Source organism: Amphiura filiformis, chromosome 17 (genome assembly GCF_039555335.1).
Source record: "Amphiura filiformis chromosome 17, Afil_fr2py, whole genome shotgun sequence".
Lineage (NCBI taxonomy): Eukaryota > Metazoa > Echinodermata > Ophiuroidea > Amphilepidida > Amphiuridae > Amphiura > Amphiura filiformis.
In genome coordinates, this window is record NC_092644.1 from 63,732,062 (window position 1) to 63,757,200 (window position 25,139).

The 25,139-nt window shown below is 37.6% G+C and overlaps 1 protein-coding gene and 1 non-coding gene across 2 annotated transcripts; both read right to left on the reverse strand.

Annotated features, from left to right (window-relative positions):
• Window positions 1–742: 742 nt before the first annotated feature.
• Window positions 743–25,139, reverse strand: LOC140138150 (aminopeptidase B-like). Its single transcript, XM_072160083.1, is given in 13 exon segments — window positions 743–1,473; window positions 4,306–4,390; window positions 6,320–6,478; window positions 8,462–8,597; window positions 9,237–9,313; window positions 10,274–10,453; window positions 10,838–11,020; window positions 11,204–11,416; window positions 12,294–12,407; window positions 12,409–12,477; window positions 13,139–13,248; window positions 13,955–14,164; window positions 24,882–25,139. Coding segments are annotated over 13 exon segments (1,881 nt in total). The 5' UTR covers window positions 25,078–25,139; the 3' UTR covers window positions 743–1,324.
• On the reverse strand, window positions 5,927–6,000 carry Trnat-agu (transfer RNA threonine (anticodon AGU)). Its single transcript has one exon. It is a non-coding gene; the product is annotated as a tRNA-Thr (tRNA).

Sequence of the window (25,139 nt, forward strand, 5' to 3'; positions counted from 1 at the left end):
TTCAATTTCTTGCATGGTTGGCGGCTTTTCCATTCCAGTTTTGCTTGATGGTTTTACAAGGTTATCCAAGACATTTGGTGCAGTGCTAGAGGGTCGGTTAAGGAGATCCTGAAAATGTTCCTGCCATCTGATCTTGATGTCATCTTTGTCAGTTAAAAGAGTTGTACCTGAGCTATTGAGAAGAGGAGAGGCAATTGAAAGCCTAGGTCCATAGACTTCCTTCAGGGCTGTGAAGAAAGCTTGAGAGTTACCACTCTCTGCCAGTTCTTGCACGGCTTCTGCTTTCTTATTCCACCATTCATCCCTCATCTGACGTAAAGATCTTTGGACATTACTTTTGCACTCCTTAAACTTTCTGCTTTTCGAGCGGAGCCCTGTCCTGAGCATCTCATTCCTGGCAACTGTCCTCTCATGAAGGAGAGCCTGGATTGGTTCATTGTTCTCATCAAACCAGTCAGCATTGCGACGGAGTGGTGGGCTTAGCTGTTCTCCCATAACCTCTTGGGTTGCCTTACTAAGAGACTGCCATTGTTCATTGATTGTAGCTTCCTTTGGCAGTCTCAGTGCATCCAGTTTTACAGATAGTGCTTCCTGGAATTTTGCTCTTGTTTCCAGGTTATCGATGAGACTTCTAACATTTGCCTTCTTGGGGAGTTTAGGCTTTGTCTTCCTCCTCATGGGTTTGATATGCAGCTTACATATTGTCCGTACAAGAAAGTGATCTGTAGAGCAATCTGCACCTCACATAACTCTGGTGGAAGTGATATCACAGATATCTCTCTGCCTTGTAAGAACATAGTCCAGCAGATGGAAGCGTTTTGAGCGAGGATGTTGCCATGAGTAGTACCATTTGTCAGGCATCTGAAAGTAGGTATTGGTCACAGCCATCTGATTCTCAGCACAGAATGAGAGCAGTAGTTCCCCGTTGGAGTTACAAGCACCTCTCATGTGGCAATGTCACATGTTACATGTTACATGTGATATGAATCTGTAATTTATATACTGACAGTATATAAATTAGCTACATGTATTTGAATGGAGCTTCAACTTCGTCAATACTGCTGTTTTCTTTGTTTTTGCCAAATCTGTCATTTCAAAAATACCAAATGACAATTTGAATGACTTATCCTTCACTTTTAAGCAATTAATAAACAATCTTAACTTGTTTACACTTGCGCTGGGATCACTGAATGGGTCTTTAATTTATTCCTGACTTTAATTATAATTATGTTTGCTTGAAGATCAAATGAACTATTTTACAGTCAAAGCAAAATGTTTAGTGAAATATAGCATATTTTTCTGTAGTCCAATGTCTGGGCCATAGTCATGAGCTAAGTATCCTGGACACATTTTTCCTGACGGTTAGGTGAAGTTGATCTTTGGTTTCAGCAAATATTTTCTCGGCAAGTTTCCTACATTCTTCTGATCCTCGCCACAGACCAAGATAAATTGGAAGAGTGTACTTTAATTTACCTACAGGTGGAAAATAAATAAATACAAGGTCAATTTGCATCAGAGTTAAATAGTTCAACATGTCGTTTCGGTTCACCATTGACTGACAGGGTTATTTATGTTCATATAGTTCAATATGTGCACAATATATATGCCTAGATATCTACCAATATGGTATATTTTACTCAATTTTATTCTGTCAGAAATGTGATACCTGACATTGTGTTTGGAGTCACTGGTAACTGTGTTCACGAAATATAAAAAGGGATTACCTGATCAACTCCAATTATTTTATTAGCGTTGTCTCTAATCCATATTTCAAAACCACAAAATGTTTTATCTGCCAAGTTTTGACCCAGAAATTGGTAACTGTATTCACATACATGCATAGTTGTATACACAAATACAATACAAAACAAAAGAAATACATTATCACAATATCCCTAGTTCTTGGCTAAAACCAGGGGGTTTAACCTTTTATTTCAATTCAATTGCCACACAATTGTGCAATTTAAAGAGAAAATATCACTTTTTTGCCAAAATATTTTAAGTTGTTTACTTCAAGATGGAGGACTTAAGCGTATGTGACAGCATGTATTAACCAAGCATAATGCTATGCATAGAATGTGTTACAGCGCTCAACCCATTATTGCAGAATAAAAAGCTCTCACATGCATGTATTTTTTGGGGGGCTTTGGGGGTGCGAGCCCCCGGGGTAAAAGCAGGGGGCGGCCAAAACGAAAGGGGCGGTGGAAGAAGAAGGGGCGGCAAAGTGGGGTGGCGGCAGAAGAAGGGGCAGCAAAAAGAATTAGTAAAGCAAAAAGGGCGGAAAAATTGTGAAAAAGTATAAAACATTTTGAAAAAATGGTACTATGTGTTGTAGCGCCTATAATCCTTTTTTTTTTTTTTTGCTCTTCACTTTTTCAAACCATCGAAACAAAAATTGGGTCAACCTTTTCGGCTGTTGAGGAAGGGCGGCAAAATTGACTGCTCTCACATGACGAGTTTTAACAAATCACAGTGCACGATTTTAATAATGGGTTGTGAGGGTGATAGAATAATAAATAATGTATCGTTGTATCTTTCCTTCCAATTCTTGTATAATTTTGTTGTTGTGTCATTATCAACATTCCCATCATAATCCCAGTCCCTGTACTACACATAAAACTATGATGGATACATGTAATCATAACCAACAACCATAATCACTTTTGAGCATTATTAGTTCTGACCACCAAATCACCAAAATATGTGATCTGCTCTGACAAAACAAGGAACAAGTTGCATTTTTGACATTTCATGATTTGAATACAAATGTAAGCACTAGACAATACGCTTTAAAATGAGACCAAAATTATATTAAAAGCATCCAAGATATGGATAATTTTGTAAAGGATACCTTTATATTTGTCCAAAATTGCTATTCTGAGTAGTGTGCCAATTAGTTTCCTGCCTTACACAGGGTTGAATAGGGATTATTATAGTTCAACTGTTATTTATTGATTAAATAAACCTCTTTTTAATAAGCACTTTCGAGGATTTGAAAGTCCACTTGTCCCACAGTCATATATCATGAAATTATTTTCTTTATGGAAATGTCATCTTTAAGGGGTACTATACCCCTGGCCAATTTTGTGCCTATTTCTGCATTTTTCTCAAAAATTATAGCACATTGGTGCTAAGTAAGATATGTATATTATAGGGGTAAGGACTACAACTACTGCACTGAAAATTCAGCAACTCAAGACAAGAAGTTATTGATTTATTGATCAAATATTGGTTTTCCCTCATTTTTTACTGTAACTCCACAACTGTTGTCTGTGCTGAAATAAAATTTCCAGTGCAGTAGTTGTAGTCCTTGCCCCTATAATATACATATCTTACTATAATATTTGAGAAAAATGCAAAAATAGGCACAAAATTGGGCAGGGGTGTAGTACCCCCTTAAAGGCCTATAACTCAAAAACAGCAGCATATCAATTTTTTAACGGTTATAATCGTTGACTGTACTGCAGTGCATTGTTAACTAACCCTGTATGCCGCCCTCTTTTGGGACTTCTACTTATTATGCTGTTATCAAATGATCTCTGTTAAAAATTGATATGCTGCCCTCTATTTAGTAAAGCAGTGATCCCCTGTTCTCTAAATAATAAAAATAATTCATGTGTAACATGAATTTACCAAAAGCCGAATCCGGATTCAGCTGTCTGCCAAATTCATAATAATATTAAGCACCATCACTTGGCTAATATAAGATAACCTGAATTGTCAGATTTGTCAGATATGAACAGAATGCTATGGGATAAGACATAAGACATGTTCTTTGAATGATCTAGAAATCACATTGCAAAAGCCAGGGCCTAGCCAGCTTTCTTGGTTGGGGGGAGGAGGCAAAATAAAATTTCAGGAGCACAGAAAAAAAATTGCAGTTGCATCATACAATACATATACCGGTTTAGTTGTTTAGAGAGACTGTACATGTCTTTGAGCTTCCAAAAAAGGTTTTATTGGTACGATGTGCAGATTTTATATTTTATACTATTTTCGCCCATTATCAGGATGAGCTTCAAGCAGGAGGTTAACAACTATCTGGGCCCCAACCCATCAGCGCTATCACACTGATAGCAACTGTTAATGCCTTTTACACTATTTTGGCCCATGATCGGGTGAATTTTGGTGGTAAAGGGTTTTCCTTGCCCTTTTCTTTTCCTTTGCTCTCCTGATTTTCTCTTTAATTTTTTGTCACAAGGGCACTGTTTTCTTTCATTTTTTTTTGCAAGGGGGGGGGCCTGCTGGCTACGCTACAGGCGAAAGCAAACTAGGAGCTAAGCATACCCTAAACTTACTGCTTACCTTGGCTTTGTAAAAATTGCTCTATATTTGGATATTGTGGTTTGTACTCATGTTTGATGACAAGCTGAGACCATCTCAACCGCACCTGAGAGATAACATGAGATATCAGACTAATTAACACATATTATTATTACACACTTAAAACTAGGTAGGTCTTAGGCAATGAAATGAAACCCTGTTCTACAGGCCTGACCGACCCAGATTTTAAAAATTTGCTGAATTTTATCCCCTATAAAAATGAATGCCTACCAAAATTTCCAAAATTTTAGGAACTTTTTTTCTTGTATTTCACATTTTTTAGGGTAATTTGCTAAATAAAGCCAACGACCCCACTTGAAAGGTCCATCCGCCCATAGAATGGATTTATTTCTTTACACATGATGAAATTGGTAACAAAATACCCATTTGAAATCCACACAGCTCCCTCAATGGTATCCCCACCTTAATGATGGAAGACTTTCTTTCACACAACACCAGCCTAGCCCCTTGTGATCTAATACCATTCCAGGCGGGCCCTGTCAGGCGTTGACCAAAACCCACCCCACTGTTTCATGGAACTTTTCCCCAATTTTCAATGAGGTAGAGCATCCTTACACAAAACACCAGCCCTGGCAACATGTATCAACAGACTGATGTTCCATTATTCTAAGCCGTAGACCCGTCTTGAGGTTCTAACCATATAAAAAGATTAAAACTGACACAATTGGAGCTTTTTACATATCATTTATTCCATTTTCTTCTTCCTGTTCTCGTTTATTTTAGTGGTCCAACCAGCCCCAAACATCAAATGGCCCTGTGTGAAGCTTCCCAACTTCTCCATGGCTAGTCCGACCATGAAATGAATCCATACCCCATTGAGGACGAATTTGGAATTCCAACCAGATTCAACTATTTAAATAATTCCCGATACAACCATTTTATTTTTCATCCATAAAAATTAAAGTGGAAAATGTGAGGGAGATTGTGGAATTCCAAACAAACATTTGAGGTCCAGTAATTGACATACTTAGTATTCTTTTACTAGACTGCTGCCCTCAGTCGTCAACCGTCTGGATTGACGACTGAGAAAACTACGTGGAAAAAAAGTGACGGATTTTGCAACAGGATTCCTGTGGCATAGAGCATGCGCAGTTGTGTCCATATTGACCTTTTGACCGAGTTTGTTGTTTTTAGAAGTTCAGAGCGCGATCTTGTCACAGCGGCGCGGTACAGCGACGTGATACACGGGCGCCGCTAGTCATTCGCGCTACGTCGCACAACTGAAGTCGCATTGAATAGTTTTCAGAAGTCCGTCATGATATTGGCTGTAAGATAATCAGTCGTCACTACGAAGCATACACAGTACATGCGAAGTGTAGACGGCTGATTGGAATTAGTCTATTCTTTTACTACCTTGGCATGATGAGAAAATGATCTGTCATTACAATAATGAGTTTTGGCAAAAAAGAAAAATTGGTATGGGCAGGAAACAGGAACAAGGAATCACCATATATTTGCTTAATATGTACAACACAGCAGGCTACCTAATTATTATACGTAGTTCTTTGGGATAATAGGATCAACAAATTGTAATCTTTCCCCAGAGTAGGCCAGTGCACATAAATGTTGAAAAAAAACCCAGTGCATCCTGCCGGATTCGAACCGGCAACCTTCGTAATACTAGCACGACGCTCTAACCAACTGAGCTAAAGAGGCACATTGGAGGAGAGTGGAATTATTAAGTATAATAATTTTCATACTTATGTGACTTTGTGTATTTGTTATAAATATGCAGTTCTGATGCCTTCTGCTAGGAATGCGACGAACATCATTTGAATTGAACCTAATACCTATAGATTTATATCTTGCGCTCTTCTCCAACGTGCCTCTTTAGCTCAGTTGGTTAGAGTGTCGTGCTAGTATTACAAAGGTCGCCGTTCGAATCCGGCCGGATGCACTGTTTTTTTTTCTTCAACATATATGTGCACTGGCCTACTCTGGGGAAAGATTACAATTCGTTCAGCAGGCTACCTACCTCAGCATTGTCTGTTTGTACTATAGTCTTGTAGCTACTACACAGTTTGTCCATGGTTCCATCTGGTAGATTTGGACCAATCACAATCTGATCTAAGAAGTGCACTATTTGGTAGGTATTCCAATTGCTAATATCTGTGTTCACACAGTTACTCTCATTCTAAAACAAACAAACATACAAACATTTGGTCTAAGAAGCTGTTTTTGTTTAAACTTGTATTTGCTGTTGAAGTATATATCGTTATGAATTCGGCAGAGTGACGAATCGAGAATTTTGAGCAAATTGAGTTTTTGCATGCTTATGATTATGTTTCAGGTTATCTTTTATTTCCACCAAAAATTAATGGTAAATCTTACTCACCGACGTAGTTATTGAAATTTTGATTTGGACGAATCACGCCTAAGTGCGATAAATGAATTGGCAGAGAGGCTTAATCGTATACTTAGCTGTACAAATCATGTTGATCTATAGTATTTTATAGCGGGAAACCCCGAATTTTATATATTACATGTCCTATACTAATATTTTTGATACCAACGTATAGCTGAAGGTATCCAGTGATACCAAAATAAGTACAAACATTCCCCACATGATATTGCTGTGATTTAATAATGTGAGTGCGCGCCCGTGAAATTGAAAAATCCCGGAAAATCATACACAAAATATAGGCCAATATTGTTATTTTTGCTTTAAAAGCCTCGAGTTTTTGCTAAATATTACAGGGATGACTATTTATAACTTATATAGCAAGTTAACTTAGTTAAGTCTACATAGCCTTAGCACAACCAGTAATTTCTACACAAAAGCCCCAAATCAAGAATGCGTGCTATGGTTTACACGTAGCTGAATGCGTATTCGACCTCTCTCTGTGCAGTGGTAGAGACATTTTGGATACAGCATAAAGCCGAATAGCTGTTAAAACGCATTTTGAGGGATATATCGATTATTTCAGAACATGCAAGTATTTAATAATTCGTGTACATTCACTTCTATAATATACATTTCAAATGAGTGCTCACGAATGTTCTAAATTTTAGAAGGACCAATGGAATGGTACCAAGATTTTCAAACGCCGTTTACTCAGAACAGCAATTTTACGTATTCGGCACTCTGCCGTGTTCATAACGATATGTGACATGATCAAGGGGAATGAGTCACATGTCGGCCCTGGTCGAAAATGAGTTTTACACATGTTAGAGCTTTCAGAAACTGAAAACCCCATATTGATACGACTTTTCTTTGTGAATAAAACTGTGTAAAACGTCGGTGATTCCATCTGACCAAAAGTGAGTTTTTCTGGTTGACCAGATTTAATTATCTACTAATTAATTTTCTTTGTGAAGTTATGTCAATTTATCAATCGCTGAAAACAATATAAAACAAAAGAATTTTAACACTTTCTTTGCCAATATCTCAAAATCAATATTAGCGACATCCGACTCATTTCCTTGATCATGTCACATATGTGCATTAGAATTTAGATACAAAAAACAGATCCCAGACATGGATGTATTTTGCATGAAATCAAGTATTTACAGGGTAAGGGGTGGGGTTAGAGTTAGAAAAGGGCAGCATGGTTAGTTTTGGACAGCTAATGCTCTTTTTGAAAATAAGCTCTGGGAAAAAACCTAAAATTTATGATATAATACAGCAAAACAATAAACAATAGACAGGTTACCAAGTGTTAATGTTGGTATTGGTGCTCTTGTTTCAGGCAAAAACAGTGTCTCAAAAGTCCACAAGCATAGATTTTACAATATCAATATTGTAGCAAAAAAAAGGTATTGGCTGCACACATTAAAAAAAAATCATAAATTATGCAGAATACCCAATAACTAACACAAATAATAAAGTTGTTTAAAGGTTCACTACCCATTTGTTTCTGTGTCATACTTTTTTCATGGCCTTCTCTTAGAAAGCTATAGTATTCGGCAAAATCCTTTGGTGGTGTCTGACTGCGCTTCCTGATTATCGCTTTGCTGCAATTTGATTGGCGAATGAGGTGCCGATGCGATGATGACATGATTTAATTAGCCAATCAGAACCCCACTTCCTTGTTTACGCTATAAACAGCGCCAAATCAGCAGACCGCTGAAGAACCTTGCTGACAACTATAGCCATGCTAGCTAGCAAGTTGCTTACCTCATCATTTCCTACACCCATCCATTTATAGGCCAATTTTTCAGCAGGTTTCATGAGAGATTCTCCTGCTGACAAATCTGGAACATATGGTGGCCATGAGGAGTCATTCAACCAATTGGTGAACTCAAACCCTGACCTAGACATGAAAACAAACAAACACACAAAAATGTAAAAAAAGACAGGGCTGTCAACTCTCACACATTCAGCATGAGTCTCACACTTTGGGGCACTTTTTCATGCCAAGGTAGTAAAACCTCGCACAGGGCTGCCAATTCTCAAGCATTTCCATACCAAGGTAGTAAAACCTCACACATCGCCTACATTTTGTCCCTACCTAGCCCCTACCGTTTAGTTTCTCAAGTACTGTGGCTAAAAAACAAAAGATTCAACATTTTTAGTGTGTAAAAATAATATTCTGTCCCGGTATGCCCCTTGACAATATCTCACTCCAGGCAATTCCGAAAAGGACAGCCCTGGCAAAGGTTCATAACATACCGGGATATGTAAGCATTGTTGGGATGGTGAAAACTATCAAACGGCATTGGTTGATAGTAAATATATTGAATGGTATTCAACCGAAGAACCATTGACATAGCCAGGACTATAGTAGGGTGCGGAGAAGCCAAATTTTCGTCCCCATTTGTCAATTTGTTATCCTATTGTTACTTTTTGAGTAATTTTAACGACAATTAACTCTTTGCCATCGCCATTTTATCCCTGAAAAATATATATGGGGTATTTCCTACATACCAACTAAATGTACTCCTCAACTTACTTATTTTCTACACCTTGCTGTTTTAACTCTGGGAAGAAATCTAGGAAGAAATCAAGCAAATCCTCGGCAACAACACTCTACAAGAGAAAATAAACATATAATACAAAAACTAAGACCTTTAGGCAACAATACCTCAACAAAATTCCAGTTGCTATGAAATTTTGAGACTGGCCATGAACTGAGTGCTGCAGATTCTTGAATGACATAATAGACTCATCCACATACTCCAAACATTAAATTGGTGTGATTGCAACATATGACTATTAACCATACTTACCATAGTATTGGGCTATTCCAGTTGAAATCCATACACCCTATGGAAGACATGACCTTAATCTTTCACACAAGGAATGTGAATTTCAAATGGGGCTGCATGAATGGGTGACTCCATTTGAAATCTTCACCCCCTGTGTGTGAGATTAAGGTCATGTCTTCCATGGGGTGTATGGATTTCCACTAAAATAACCATTATCCTAATTTATCATAAATATTATATCACTCAAACGTAAATGCAAGACAGTTCATTGGTCTATTACCATTACATATTTTCACGATCAACCAAAGTACGGTAGTTGAATACTTTTTACAGCAACGATTATGCTGCACAATACCTTATTACCCTTTGCTCATTAGGCAGAGCTATGGAAGACGCTCCTTTCTAGCATGATGTGTATATATTGTTAAATGTTCTAAAATAAATAACAAAAATATAGCTATCTTAGAACTTAATTATTTATAATATTTTTAATGATAACATTATTACAATAATAAATGTATTTGCAATTGTAGGGAATACATCACACCTTGGTTACTGGGTCATGCTTGGTTTGAACACTAGATAGCAACCCATTGACTTTGTGTTGAGATCATTTTGATTGTGGTTCTGAACACAGATAGGGCGAACAAGTTGACCTGGCAACGATCGTATTTGATGTCACACTACAACAGCGAATACTAAATCAGAGTTCAAGCTGTACTAAAACTGTTGCCCAATGCAATGCATGCTTGAAACTCTGCCTATTGTCATTACAGCTTACTTTATGCTTGAATTTGATACAGTAGGCTTTCAAGAAATCACAGAATTTAGTTCTGCTTCCTGCCAAGTATTCCAGATAAGTGACGAATGCATATCCCTTCTCATAAGGCACTTCATTATAAATCTCCTCCAGGTCAATGTTTCTGTCCAAGGCCACTCTCAACTTGTTTAGTGGATGACTCTGTCAAGAATAATGAAATATATGTTATTTCAAAGATTGGCAGGTTTTTCTATTAACACCTACAGAATGGTGCTCTTTTTTAAACAAGTTTATAATCAGCTGAAATCATGATTTATAAAAGCTTATACATGACAATTAATATTATAATATTATGATAATTTTGATTTAATTTTGATATAATAATTAGCAGATTGGAAGCAGTGGACAATACAAATCCTTATTTTGTATGTGAATCGACTGAATGGATTCTACAATTTATTAATTCTGAGTGGATGTTAATAACAGATTAATATTGAATGAAATATTATATCTTGATGATACAGCTGTCTTTTTCTTCTAGATGGAAAGGTAATGGGTAGAATGCAAAAAAGATTCAAATCATACCTCTCCTGCTTCTTTGTATCTGTTCTTCAAAAGAGCCCTCCCAGTAGCGGCTTCAAGACATGTTAGTGCCTCACCATGGACCTCATGACAAATACATCGCTGAGCGTACATAGTAAAGCCTTCATTCATCCAGAACTCAGTCCAGGCAGCATGAGTGACAAGATTACCAAACCAGCTGTGGGACTGAATCAGATCAAAACAAATTATATCTGATGTTTGGGGCTGGTTAATATAAAAGCAAACAACGAAAACTATATGCTGTAGTTATAAAAACAAATTCAAGTCAAAAACAGAAGGCAAGTTCAAATAGTAGAACAGGGTTTTTTTGTCACCTAAAGTCTAAGAGGAAATATATAATGAACTTACAATTTCATGCATGACCACATCTGACATGGACCCGTCTCCTACTAACACACATGGTGTGATGACAGTCAAGCATGGATTCTCCATACCACCAAATGGGAATGAAGGAGGCATCACTAAGACGTCGTATCGTCCCCAAACATACGGGCCAAACAGACGCTCACCAGCCTGGATATAATCCTCTACTGACCCTTCAAATTCTTGCCTCGCTTTTTCCTGTAATAAATTAAGATGAATCTTTGCATAAATGTTAGTGAGTTTGATCTTCACCTTTAGAATGTAGAGATAACTTAAGCAACTAGGCATCTTGTATTTTGCTATTAGGCAAAAAAAAAAGGTTTGTCTCAAAGCTCACGAGAAATTTAAAACAAATGCGATATGAGATTTTTTTTTTTTTTTTTTTTTTATTCCCGACTTTTTTCATGGTATAACGTATTTTGAGAAAAAAGTCTGATTTTCGCCGATTTTTTCTGGAAAAAACTATAAAAAAAAATTTTTGAAATAAAAAAAATTTCTGCATTTCTTTTTTGTCAAATCGTGCGATTTTACAAACGCGTGCGCTAGCTTTGAGACAAACCTTTTTTTTTTTTGGGCTTACAGTTTAAAACCATACATCCCATGGAAGACATGACCCTTTAAAGTCCACATAGGGACTGAGAATTTCAAATGTGATTACCTGAATGGGCGACTTCAGTTGACTTGAAATCTACACTCCCTGTGTGGGGGACTAAGATCATGTCTTCTATGGTGGTGTATGGATTCCAACTGGTATAGCTGATAATAGCTCATTACATCACCCATGACAGGTACTATGACATTATAAACCTACAGTATGAACACAACTGCTTTATTCTATGATTATTTGAGGTCACAGCATAGGTGGCACAACTTGATATTGCCAGTAACTTTTAGCTAATATCCTTCAGGTATTTCCTACAGTAAAGATAGAATACACTACTTTAAATAAGCTTCACAATAATTATCTTGGTGCCCAAGTTTTGTGGGTAGTTAATAGTCAAAATTATTTGTATTGTCATTTTTTAGTCCACTCAATTCTTGAGCTCCAATGTGTGACCACTTGACTATTACATACCAGAAGACATGGTTCGGTATATACAGCACTCCTAGGCCCTATGTCTACACTGACAATATCGCCTACTGCCAGACATATAAGATATGATGTTACAGGCAGTTCCAGGCTGAACGATGTAGATATTTGGTTCGGTTCCTTTGCCTCGCCTGTCTGCACTCATCACAGCTGAGAAACCAGTAGGTACCTGTCATAATAGATTGAAACAGTCAAATGATTGACAACTAAATTGTTTGAAAATTTTATTACAGTCATTGGCAGAGATCAACTCGGAATGATGTATTTGATGGCAGAGGCCCTGTGTAGTTCAGCATAGATCAACATGAAATAATGCATCTGATGGCAGGGCAGCAGGTCCTGCGCAGTTCAGCTTATTTTAGATCAACATGGAATGATGCATCTAACAACGGTAGGGCAGAGGCCCTGCACAGTTCAGCATATTTTGTCTGATTTTGTCAGATGCAACATTTCAAGTTTATCTCTGCTGTCGACATAAGTTTGGAGAAGATACAAGTAGAACAAATACAGGCAAACTGATGAAAACATTCAAAGATTAACATGTGCAAGATGAAATTCCAATATGTAGTGTTAGGCACACATCAGTATCAAACCATCTTTAAAAATCGTAAAGAAGTGGCTGAAAACTATGGCCAAATGTGGGAGTACATGTCCCCATGTCAAATCATTGTTTGACTCTTGTTTCTGCTATGTTTTGGCAACCCCGACACAAAATTTGAATGCAGTAAACTACTGCAGTCTGGGTAACATTAGGTCAAATCAGGAAGACCAATTACACTTAAAAGTAATTAATTTCAAGCTACATGGAAGACACTGGTGCTATAGAATACCTTGACTGATGCAGAAAATGTTGACTTGACAGAGGGTGTATCAGTAGATGGGAACAAAGCTCTGTTATGTACAGGAAACCCAAGACAGTAGAGGTATGGTTTACACTTTCCTGCAAGATAAAATCATACAAACAAATGATATTGACCATGGGCCTATTTGGAAGACTGTTCTTACACTTTGTCTCAAAGAGTTTAGATTAGAGAATACCAACTCCAAATAGCAATGTGCATACTGCTATAGGGAGGGCGAGTTAGCGCAGCGGTAATTCCTCGCTTTGCACCACTGAGGTCCCGGTTTAAGCCCGGGCGCCGCCCAAGGACTCATGTGCACTTGGTTTATCCCGATTCCATGCTCGCTCTCGCAGGTTTTCTCCGGGATCTCCTGTATCGCAAAAAATCGGTGATTAGTTGTTTGGTTTATATCAAAACTTCCTTCACCCAATGGAATTTGGGGAGCTGCACAGATAATTGGTGGATGTTACAATCTAAATGCGGATAGGTGTGCGCCGCTCGGCAGCAACCTAGTTGATGCGATCTGATTGTGATGATTCACCAGTGCAGCAAAATTACAGCGCTTTGAGTCCTCTAAGATCTGGAGAAAGGCGCTTTATAAATCCAAATTTTTTTTTTAATGGTAAATCTGCGGCATTGCATTATTACAATTTAATTACACTAACATTTCATTTAGGCCACCCTTTAATTTAGCGCTCAGACACTTTGGGTTGTCGCCTGGTCTCTGACCGAATTGTAACAATTGTTAATTATTTATTTATCTATTACAAATAAATAAAAATTCAAAGATCTGTGTATACCTACCAGCTGTTTGTGCCGGCTCCAGCCAGCATATTCCTGGTCCGTTGCCAGCTGTGTATGATATGGCCAATTCAAACTCGTCTCCAGCGCTACATGATAGTGGTATATGAAGTGCTGATCCATAAGCTGTATAAGGTGCTACTTCAAATTCTACTGATTGGTTCTTGTAAATAACTTCATGAATAAACATGGTGTGATGTGTGTCCAAAGTCACTGAAAATACAAAATAGTAACCATATACTCACTACAAATTAACCTTCATGATCAGGGTTTACTTTAACGCATAAAACACACGTATTTACGCGTTCAGGCACTTTTCTGACTTCTTCAAATCCAAAGTCCCAAAGTCCAATGCGTATAAAATCTTGAAAACGCATACGCTCAGATATTGCAAGATTTGAATAGAGAAACACCCGATATTGTGCATTTATTCTCGGCTTTTGGAGTCTTTTTGGCATTTAGGACCTACTCCCGCACATCGTCATCATCCCTATATCTTCGTGTCAAAAATTGCTGTGATAGTACAGCGAATCCTCTCGTTTTTCAACAGCTACGCATCACGATTTTGTTCGAGATAGGCCGAGCGACTCAGGCTAAGCATACCATGACTATCATATGAGATACAACAGAGTTTCTATATTCTACACATTATTATGATTTGTGCATGCTCTAATACCCCATATGATGTTTCTATTACAAGAAAATCGATTTGTTTTCAGGTAAAACCAGGGTTTTGTTTCCAGTACACTCACCGAAAAAGCAATACACTAATTAGCGGGCCTTGCAGCTTGCTGTGGATATCTTTTACCGCATTTTAAAAGTAAAGATTTTGAAATCCAAAGTAAAAATTGTGATATATTTAATTTTGAGAATTACAATTAATACTTTATAGGTATAAAGGAACACGTTTAGCCCATTCAGTTAAGTTCCAGGTGCAAGCCCTATAACACAATGCATATGTAAACTTTCTTTATCTGTGTCAATAATAGAATATTGATTTCAACGGAGTATTGAGCTGTATGGAAAAAAAAAATTATAATACAGGGTGTTGACACTGTGTCCCGATATGTAGGTCCCATGCACATTTTGTCAGCATCGATCCATGTATGTTTTAGTGATTGCGAGTCTCTAAAATTGTATAGTGTCAGTTTGAAATGTTGCAAATTGGGTTCCCGGGTCCTTTTTTCTGTTTAAATGAGGCACCAAATATGTCTTCAATTGGACTTTAATTTTGCAAAATTTTCCCTCTCAGGGGGGAACATCCCCCCTCAGACACCCCCATGCGTAGTGGATAAACAAGTGACCATTTTCGCTTCTGCTTTCGACATTTGCCAATTTAGGCCCTATTAACACAATTTATAGGTATAATGGGGAAAATGTGACAACGAAAGGCTTTATGGTCATTTCACAATTTTCGGCTTTTCAACTGTTCAAACTTAAATTTTACACAGTATAAAATGGTCCACCAAATCGCTTCAATTAGGTCTTCATTTTGCAAAATTTTCCAAGTTCTATTGGGGGAACATCACCCTGCTTAGTTGATAAACAAATGGCCTCTTTCATTTCTGCTTTCGACATTTGCCAATTTATGTTTTTACACAATTTATAGGCCTATACCGTAGAAACCCGTCTATAAGGAATAGAAGCGACTGTGATGATAGCATATTTCACGCTAGCGCCCTCCACAATATTATATCATTATGGAATTTGAGCAAATCATTTACCGACGCAAGCAGGTATACAATGTATTATTTTATCTTTATTTCGCATCTCACGAGCATAGCTCACTTGGCTCCGGCAAGGCATAAGACTTTGGTTCTTTAGATCGGAACTTCGGAAGATGGTGAGTTCGAGCCTCATCACGGTCACACAAACTTTTATAAACAAAATATTGTTCAAACTTTTCATTTATATTTTCTTGCATTTTCTAAAGACTCCTTTTTCGTGATCATTTTTTTTTTCATATTTAGTTTAATTTATTCTATTGTTTTTCTTTTATTGTTTCTTTTCTTTGTCTTTTTTTATTTTTTAATTTTATTTTTTCCTTATTTTTCTTTGATTCATATAATATTGGCAGGATAAGGAGAGGAGGAACTAAAGACCCATTCAGTGATTTGCTCATCCGGACGATCGTAAAAATCATCAAAATTCACCTTTGTCATTGTCATAGATGTGGTAACATAGCCTGCTAGTGGTTCAGCAGAAAACCGTGTGACACATAATATACATTTGGCTACATTTTATTATACGATAAATATGAATTTATTAAACATGGTAACAAATATTCTCTAGCAGATCGGTTATCTGATGGAACTGGTAGGCATAGGCCTATTATAAATTCGGGATATTAAATATTTTCCTGACGAGACAGATCTGCGCATGTGGTCAAAGACGATTCCTTACTAGCCACAGACCGTCTGCTGGAATTAGTTGAATCGCTATGGCTGTTGGTCGGACCTCTCATCTCTCCACATCGATTGTGACCTATCCCGACATTGCCCTTATGAACTCACATCCTCCTGTTTTATTTCAATACGCTGGCGGTTACGTAATAATCGGTTTAACTACCATAGCAATAGGTGAAAACAATTTTTGAATATACCGCGTTATACACTGATACGCTCAGGCGGTACCTCTTCATTGAACCATATCATGCTGCACCTGTAAGATCTTTGAAAAGACCAGTATTGTATTCAATCTATGATTGCAGACATACACAGTACAGGTGATGAGTGTTACCTGCTTGTAGCGCAGCGCGATATGTTCAAAATTGTTTTCACCTATTGCTATGGTAATTAATCCGATTAATTACATTTAACTTCACCAGCGATAATGGCCGAATAAATTCTGACCATCACTTGGCTTGTTGGATTCGTTTATACTACAATTCGCTGTCGAGGTGACGTAATAATCGCAATAACTACCATCAAGCAGACTGCACTAATCACCGCGTATGTCACCAAACATAGATTGAATACCACTCTTTTCATAAATACTAATCTTACATGGCGAGTGATTAGCATTTCTTTGACAACTATGGTTTAATGCATAGGTGCCACGTGAACGATGAAGTGCAGGGCTATATATTCAAATTGTATTCATCAATTGCTATGGTAGTTAATCCGATTAATTACGCCACATCGACAGCGCTTAATAGCCTATAGTATGGGTTCAAGTGGAACAAAAAATAGTGTATGTCCATTGCTAGCTATGGTAATTAATCATGTTAGTGTTTACATCACTACTTCGGTGAAGACAAGAGAAGCGTGCCTTCTCTACCAACGCCTGTGATATAACAGGTGCAAGCGAAAACAAAATTGAATGACCAGAATAGTTTCCTTTGTCAGATGAATTGATTGAAGTTTTTGAAGACACTCTATTCTTGATGGGACAATAGATTCAAATATGGAATAATTATTATTCCTCATCTATTTTTTTTTATTGAAAAAACTGCAATTGTGGCAACAGAACAATATTTATTTTGATTTCATTTCAAGTAGAAACAAAATTGTGCTTAAGCCAAAAACGCACCCTACCTCAAGAATTGGGATGGCAAAAAGGTGAAAGATAGGTTTTTATAGCAAAGACGAGGACAGACAAGTAGTTACAACACATCTGTCTAACCGTGGGTTTCGCTTATTATTTAGAATAAATGCTTTTACTAGTTTCTATAAAACCACAAAATTACTAAAAAAACTATAAAAAAACTAAAAAAAAAAAAAAAAAAAAAAAAAAACGCACCTAAAATTAAAAGTAGAAAGGTAGAGATTTAAAGAAAGATAAAAAGAACATGTCAAAAAGTTAAAATTAAACGAGAATGAAAAACGGAACCGGTGCCCGGACCATGCATGCTCTCTTCAGCATGTCTTCAGTTCCAAAGTCTGACGCTCTATCAATTGAGCTATACGATCCTGATATACGAAACAGTCGTTATTATGTCAATACAATTGATTGGTGTTACAACATACTTAGATGGAATGCATAGCCACCCAGTGCCAGTATATATTTGCTCAAACTCCAAATACAACAAGCAACCAATTTTATTGAGGGCGTTTCTTAGGTATATCCTTGTAGACGGGGTTTTACGGTATACTATAATAGGGAAAACTTGCCGTCCACGATAAACTCCATGGACTCATTTCACAAATGTTCGGATTTTTTAAACTAAAATTTTACACATCAATAGTGCCAAAATGATCCACCAAATTGCTTCAATTAGGTCTTCATTTTGCAAAAGTTTCTTACTTCTCAGGGGCATTTTTAAATATTATTATTTTCTTCTAAAATTTCCTCCACCCCCTTCTGACTGCTCTAGATCCGCCACTGCTCCAAACAGTGGCGTAGATTTCTTTTTTTGACTCGGGGGGTGTGAAAAAATGTCTTGAAGTATAGTGAATCCAGCACCTTTTGGAGAAAGAATAAGTTTATGGTACAAACAAAATTTGCCATTTTGTAGCTAAACTGTTGAAATATGGTGCAAAAGTGGAATAAATTCGCGCGCATCGCACACAAATTTGCACATTTGGGGCTAAAATGGCCAAATATGAGGTTAATAAATGGCCAAATATGAGGTTAATTTGGTCAGAAACCCACATACAGGCGTGAACATTGGGGGATGATTGTATGAACCATCGCCCTGGCAAAACATTGCGGGAGATTTCCCCCCACTCCCCTCCGGATCTACGCCTATGGCTCCAGAAACACACATATTGTTAAAAATGTCTTCAAAAATAATATTATAAAAATACCCCTAGGGCAATGTTTTTGACTCCTTCAGAGGAAAAATTCACAATTGAAAGGGTCAAAAAAATTTGAAAATACCCCTTCAGCAAAATGCTTAAAGAATACCCTGTTCATGATTCAATTTCCTCTCACATTACTTGAATTGAACCTTACTTTTTTTATAACATTTTATAGCAATTTCATTATTGAGTAACATTAATTCTGTGAGGATACATTATTAACAAACCTTCATGACATTGAGTCTATAACCAGCTGATTCAACTGATGATGGACAGCACCCCACAATACCATGCCATAGTAACAACATGGCTCACCTTCCAGGGGCTTGTGGTTTTCACTTCTTAGGATGAAATTTGCTAAAAACAATAGCTTCACATTCAAGGTTTGAGTCCGAAGCTATCGAAGTTCAGAAGAAACACAGAAAATCAAGACAGGTGATCACATCAAAATGTCATAATATTTAACATGCATGACATAAAATGACAATGCTGATATACCAAATGCTCATTTGCAAATTCGCTACATGAAATGTACTAATTTGAGTGATGTTTAAGATTTCACATAATCTAGTTGATATTGACGGGAAAGACCACCTCACCAAACTCCAATGTTTACTTAAAAATACCCATGCTCTGTCCTATCAATGACAACAATCAAGAACTCGCATCCGGGAACTAAGTTTCTTTCCATGGACACCAAAGCCTGGAATGACTTGCCCCATGGCATATATTGGATTCAACCAAACTCACAAGCTTCAAGACAGAACTCGTCAAACTCCTGGACTCGAAATTTCATAGCCCTCAACAAACCCAGTCACTCCAACAACTCAGATCATTTATAGGTCATAACCCTCTGATGTGATGTAGGCTAGTCCTGCTTAATCGGAGTACAGCATCCAGATCCAGATCCAGAACATTCAACGTCACCTTCTCAAAATATTGGAGAAATATGCTCACCAAACATATGCAATCCAATGCCCATTCAAACGTGTGGGAAACTGAAGGTGCATAATCCTAGGCCAAACCATGCCAATTCACTCGTGATTGGTTAGTATTGTACCCAAGAGGTCAAGCTTTCTTGTTGTAGTTTGAAATATATATATGCGATATTCTATCACGGTTGGATAGCATACAGCTGTTAAAAGCTGTGTTCATTTAATTGAAATTTCTACTGTATAGTGTCTAGTCAAAGTCAAAGTGTTTATAGTAAATACTACTACTTAAAGAAGTATTTTGTGATCCTAGAATCCTCTTTTTAGGACATTTTTCAGTAGATATCCACGAAAAAAGCTTATTCCCAAAATTTCAGTTAATTCCGATTTTGCGTTTGCAAGTTTATGCATGATTATGTGTATTACACTGCTCCATAGACGATGTGTAGGTATCTCAGGTGAATTAAAATTTGCTATCAAACTGCATCATTTTATATCAAATTAAAGCCCTTTAAAGAAAGCCATAAATTAAAACCTTTTGTCATAGCACTTTTCGTAGCAAAGTTACATCTTGTCAAAGATTGACTTTCATCAAAAAGATTCAGCTAACAAAACAGCATTTTGGTGGTGTTTCTAGATCTTAGTCTCATGATGATAGCAGCTTTTCTATGTGGAACTGAGCAAAATCCCTCTAAAATTCCATGTGCGAGTGTCTCATCACCCTAAAAAATCATATATTTGAGACAAGTGAAGTATAGACAACATATTTATGTAGGTTTCCTTGACCTACCTGTTCTTTTAAATTTCCATGTAAATATTTATTGTGTTCTAGGCGAATTTGGCTGACTAGCAAATGTGTTAATTAAGTTAAGGTTTGCCTGGCATACCTACAATGTGTTGTAATTTCGTTCTGGTATACCAGAATGAAATTCAAGTATCATGATATCTTTGCTAAACAAATTAATCTGCAAGAATTTTTTTGTAGATAAGCATTATGTAGCCAGAGGTTTCCAGTGATATAAAATTAAAAATCTTTCTTTTTAGAAAAGTGGAGGGATGCCCAGCCCCCCAACTCAACACACAATTTGACAACCATGAGAGTTACCAAATCTTTCAAAGACCCCATTTTGCAATAATTTTTCATCAAATTTACCCCCTTTTTCATGCAAAATTGAGGACAAAATTTGGCCAAAAACAACCCCTTTTTTGTGGTTTTCAATGACTAGAATTTCAAACACCCCTTTTCAATGACACTCAATATTGATATAAAATAGGGCAACCGACCGGGACTGTAAAGTAACAAAGACTTTTTAAAAGCACACCCAATTGGGAGAGATGTGAAGAACAAGTTACTAGGTCAATCTGCTAGAAGGTGTTCAATACATAAATACAAGAGAATCGCTCATCTGCTGATAATCTTATGATCGGGTGCCATTTTGAAGAGACTTGTGGATACCCAGTTTCTTGTGGCTCCGCAGGCCGGCGCGTCATTAATAAAGCCCACAAAAAAAGTCCCATGGAATCAGCGGGCAAACTGAGTAAGTCCCACCGAAGTCAATTGAACAATTTATTGTATTTAAGATCACCGGTAAGTCCCCATTGACGTAATGGGCGCACACCACTAAATAATCTTCCCATTGAAACACGTGTAAAAACACCGGTTTTCTTTGCTCATTTTGAGGCCTTTTGGGCTCATTTTAAAATATTTTATGATGACCAGTCGATTGCAAATCGATGAAAGTTTAACATATGTTTCAATGTATGGGGGTCCTTCCACCTCGTTTTCCCGCTACGAGGCCGCGAAGAGCGCCCTCACTGTTTTTGACGTGTTCTCAAGACTGCAAACCCGATTCTGCCATTTTTTAATTCGCTGACCTATTTTCTCAATAATTATAAAAATGCGACTTTTTTGGCGACTCAAATTTATGTACAGGGTGGGCCATTAAAAACTTCACACTTTTTTGATGGCTTATTTGATGGCTTATAGTTGAACATATTTGTAAACCTCTATGTCTGGACTGTCATTGCTGAAAAGGGCATTAACATCCATGGTCTAATTACAAAATGGCGCCATTTGAAGCAAGGGGTCAAAAACCACTTTGCACACACGTAAGTCAAATGGAGCGGATGATCACGCGATATATGGTGGTCACTGGTTCACACCACAATGGATTAGGAACAAAGGAAGAAAAATAACAGTACGCATGAAAGTTCTGTCAATATTTCTCTTGTAAATTAACCATATTTAAATAAATATTTCTTTTTCAAACAGAATATGTAGCCTTCCAGTTGAACAGAATATGTAACAGTAGCTTTAAACTTATAACAAGATAAATTTATAAATAGGTGTCAGGAATGTCTCTCCTTCTCTTCGGAAATTATTTCTTCATATAGACACATGTAAACCGTAGCAGTGCTTCAATGGAAACGAAGTTATTTGTCTCAAATTGTCATGAAATTAAAAATATTGCACTAGAAAAGTAAGAATACAAGTAAAATCATATTTGACTCGATAAAAATAGTTCTGTTCTTCATTACTGCTTATCATGGTTCCATAAAGTCACGTATTTATGCATGCCACAGTGAAAATGCTTCTGTCTCTCAAGTGTTCTTATCGTCCTTCAACGTGGCCTCCTTGCTCACGAATACAAATCATCGCACGATCGTACATATGGTGAACTGCTCTTGAAGTAACCCTGGTGCGCCGGATCCTTGTGAACGCATCTGTACACGTCTCCTCAGCTCCCCGCAAATTCCTAGGCGGACCTTCGGCATACACAGACGCCTTGACATCACCCCAAAGCCAGAAGTCCAAAGGTGTCAGATCAGGACTCCTCGGAGGCCACTCCACATGATGTCCAAGGCCGACAACACGATGCGGAAACAACTCCTGCAATCTGTCTCTAACAGCGATAAGACAGTGAGCTGGCGCTCCGCCTTGAAAGAACCACGCCCTGCGGATGGCCCGTTCGCTTGCTGTCCAAATATTTGGACCAGTTGAGGCTCTAGTTGATCATTGATTATGTCGAGGTAAACGTTTCCATTTATGTTCTGGTCAACGAATATCGGTCCTATCAACCGGTTGTTTCCTGTGACGGCTGCGAGAACACTAACTTAACACTAACACTAAGCGTTTGTCATGTGGAACGTTAAAAGCAAAGTCTCTCGGAGGATTGCCTTTCGGTGCATACATCCGTACGTTTTGAGAAGAGACAGACCCGTCCATTTGAAAGTTTGCCTCGTCAACAACAACAGCGGTATCAAGAAAGAGACGTGCTCTGTTAACTAACCAGTTACAAAACTGAAGTCGCCGATTTGGATCTCCTGGTTGCAGTCCATGACGCTTAAGGATCTTGTAAGGGTGCTATTCGATATCATGAGTGATGATTCGTCTGAACGTTGTCCTTAGAATATGGGGACAATTGTTCCGTCGAGTACTCAATCTTGGGTTAGCTTGCAAATCCCTTCTAACATCGGCAATGTGATTGGCTGATCTTCCTGTTCGTGGTCTCCCACTGTTAGATTTGTTCCGCTTGAGAACAGTTCCATGTAAGTGAAACTTTTGTTTAATATTATAGATGTGTCGGCGACTAGGAAGTCTGGTATTCGGAAACTGCTTCGGCAATGCATTCAGGACCGAACGCACCTTTCCGGTTCTTGAAATTTCCTCCTCGATGAAAATTCGTTCCTCCTTTGTAAACTGCCGCATTTTGAACAGCAAGAATCACCTCAAAGTACTTACATGGGTATCTCTAACATGAATGACAAGAACGCACGCAAGGCATTTTAAATTTGAAGTTCCTCCAAAACTAGTGTATTTGTTATGTAAATGAGCATGTCCAATCAGCCTTTTGTGTCAATTTCACAGGTGAATGATTTTCAAACAGTAAACAACTCATACACGCATGAGTCCGATGACCCCGCAATGACACTCAAGTAAATGCATATAGAGTCATCAAACTTTTTTAAAACTTGCTTAAGCCTAAAAACTTAATATGCATGATCATTGTCTGTAGTCTTACGTGTGTGCAAAGTGGTTTTTGACTTCTCTGCTTTAAATGGTCGCCATTTTGTAATTAGACCATGGATGTTAATGCCCTTTTCAGCAATGACAGTCCAGACATAGAGGTTTACAAATATGTTCAACTTATTTCAATATGTGTTTTCATTTCTGAGAAATAAGCCATCGAAAAAGTGTGAACTTTTTAATGGCCCACCCTGTATAGGCCTAGGCTTTACACTTTTATTTAAGCTATAATTCGCCACTCTTTCTGATTAATAAGTCTAACGACCAGCCCAAAATACCTCAAAAAGTTTCTGTATTTTACCGGAACTCATTAGGGTTAGGCCAAATAAAAAAATAAACATGTTTCACGTCCCCTCCCGCTTCCTTTTTTGAGGTTTCCTGAAATATATTTTTATTTTTTGAAATTCACTTATAACTTTTCAAAAAATATGTCTAGGAAGTTGGGATGCTTTCTGTAGCCTTGTTAAGATACAAGACACATTTTAGGAAGGTTTTGTGATCATTAGAAGGGGTGTAACTCTCAGAACAACAAATAAAAAAGGGCCTCCTCCTTTTTCCAGGCATTATTGTATGTACGCTAAAACAGCTCTAAGTATGGGTATTTACATCAATTTTGCGATAAAAAATAGAAAATAAAAAGCCCCCTCTTCCTCCTTTTTTTGAAAACCCGGACATGAAACATGTTTTATTTTTTACTTGGCCTTACACAAATGGCGCATTGATTTAGTGGTGTGCCCCTAATCGGGGCGTTGAAAGATTTAGGCTACTTCAAATCATTCCTTGTGACGGGGTTGACATCCTTATATCGCGATGGCACAACGATGACATTACTTCCTGGGAGTGCTGAGGGATGACGAGTCAACGACGGACGAATACCAGATTTTCCCCAAAACCCCTTTTCTGTGATTTTTGGTAACTCTCATGGTTGTCAAATTGTGTGTTGAGTTGGGGAGCCGGGGAGGGATGATGCTGTGGATCACGAAATGTACTTTTTAAGTACGGCACGGTAATAACTTATCAGTAAACACTAACAGAGAGAGTCCTTTGTCAAATCCCATTTATATGCAGTCATGTATTTTATGCACTTTCTGCAAAATATACATGTATCGCAAAGGTTGTATATGAGGGAATTCGTATATGAGTTTCTGACTACGGGTTGGTGTATTTCCTTATACAAAACGTAACTTTATAAGCTTACCTCACATTCGAGTTTGAACTTTTTGACCTACCGTGATTGCATGACTTGAGACATTTCATCAGCAGTCGTGCATTGCCCTTGATCTCTTTTCTCTCGAAACTAATCTGAAAGTCGAGATGATAATGCGTAACTCTGACATACTTGTAGTTTGATGCCGTAGCTACATCGTCAACGCTATCTGAATGTAATGTTTCAATCCTAACTTTCTTTTTCTGTGGTTCTGCCATTGCTTTTCTGGAAATTCATTTCGATATTTTGATTTTATTTGCCATCAGCTGGAAGAAGGTAT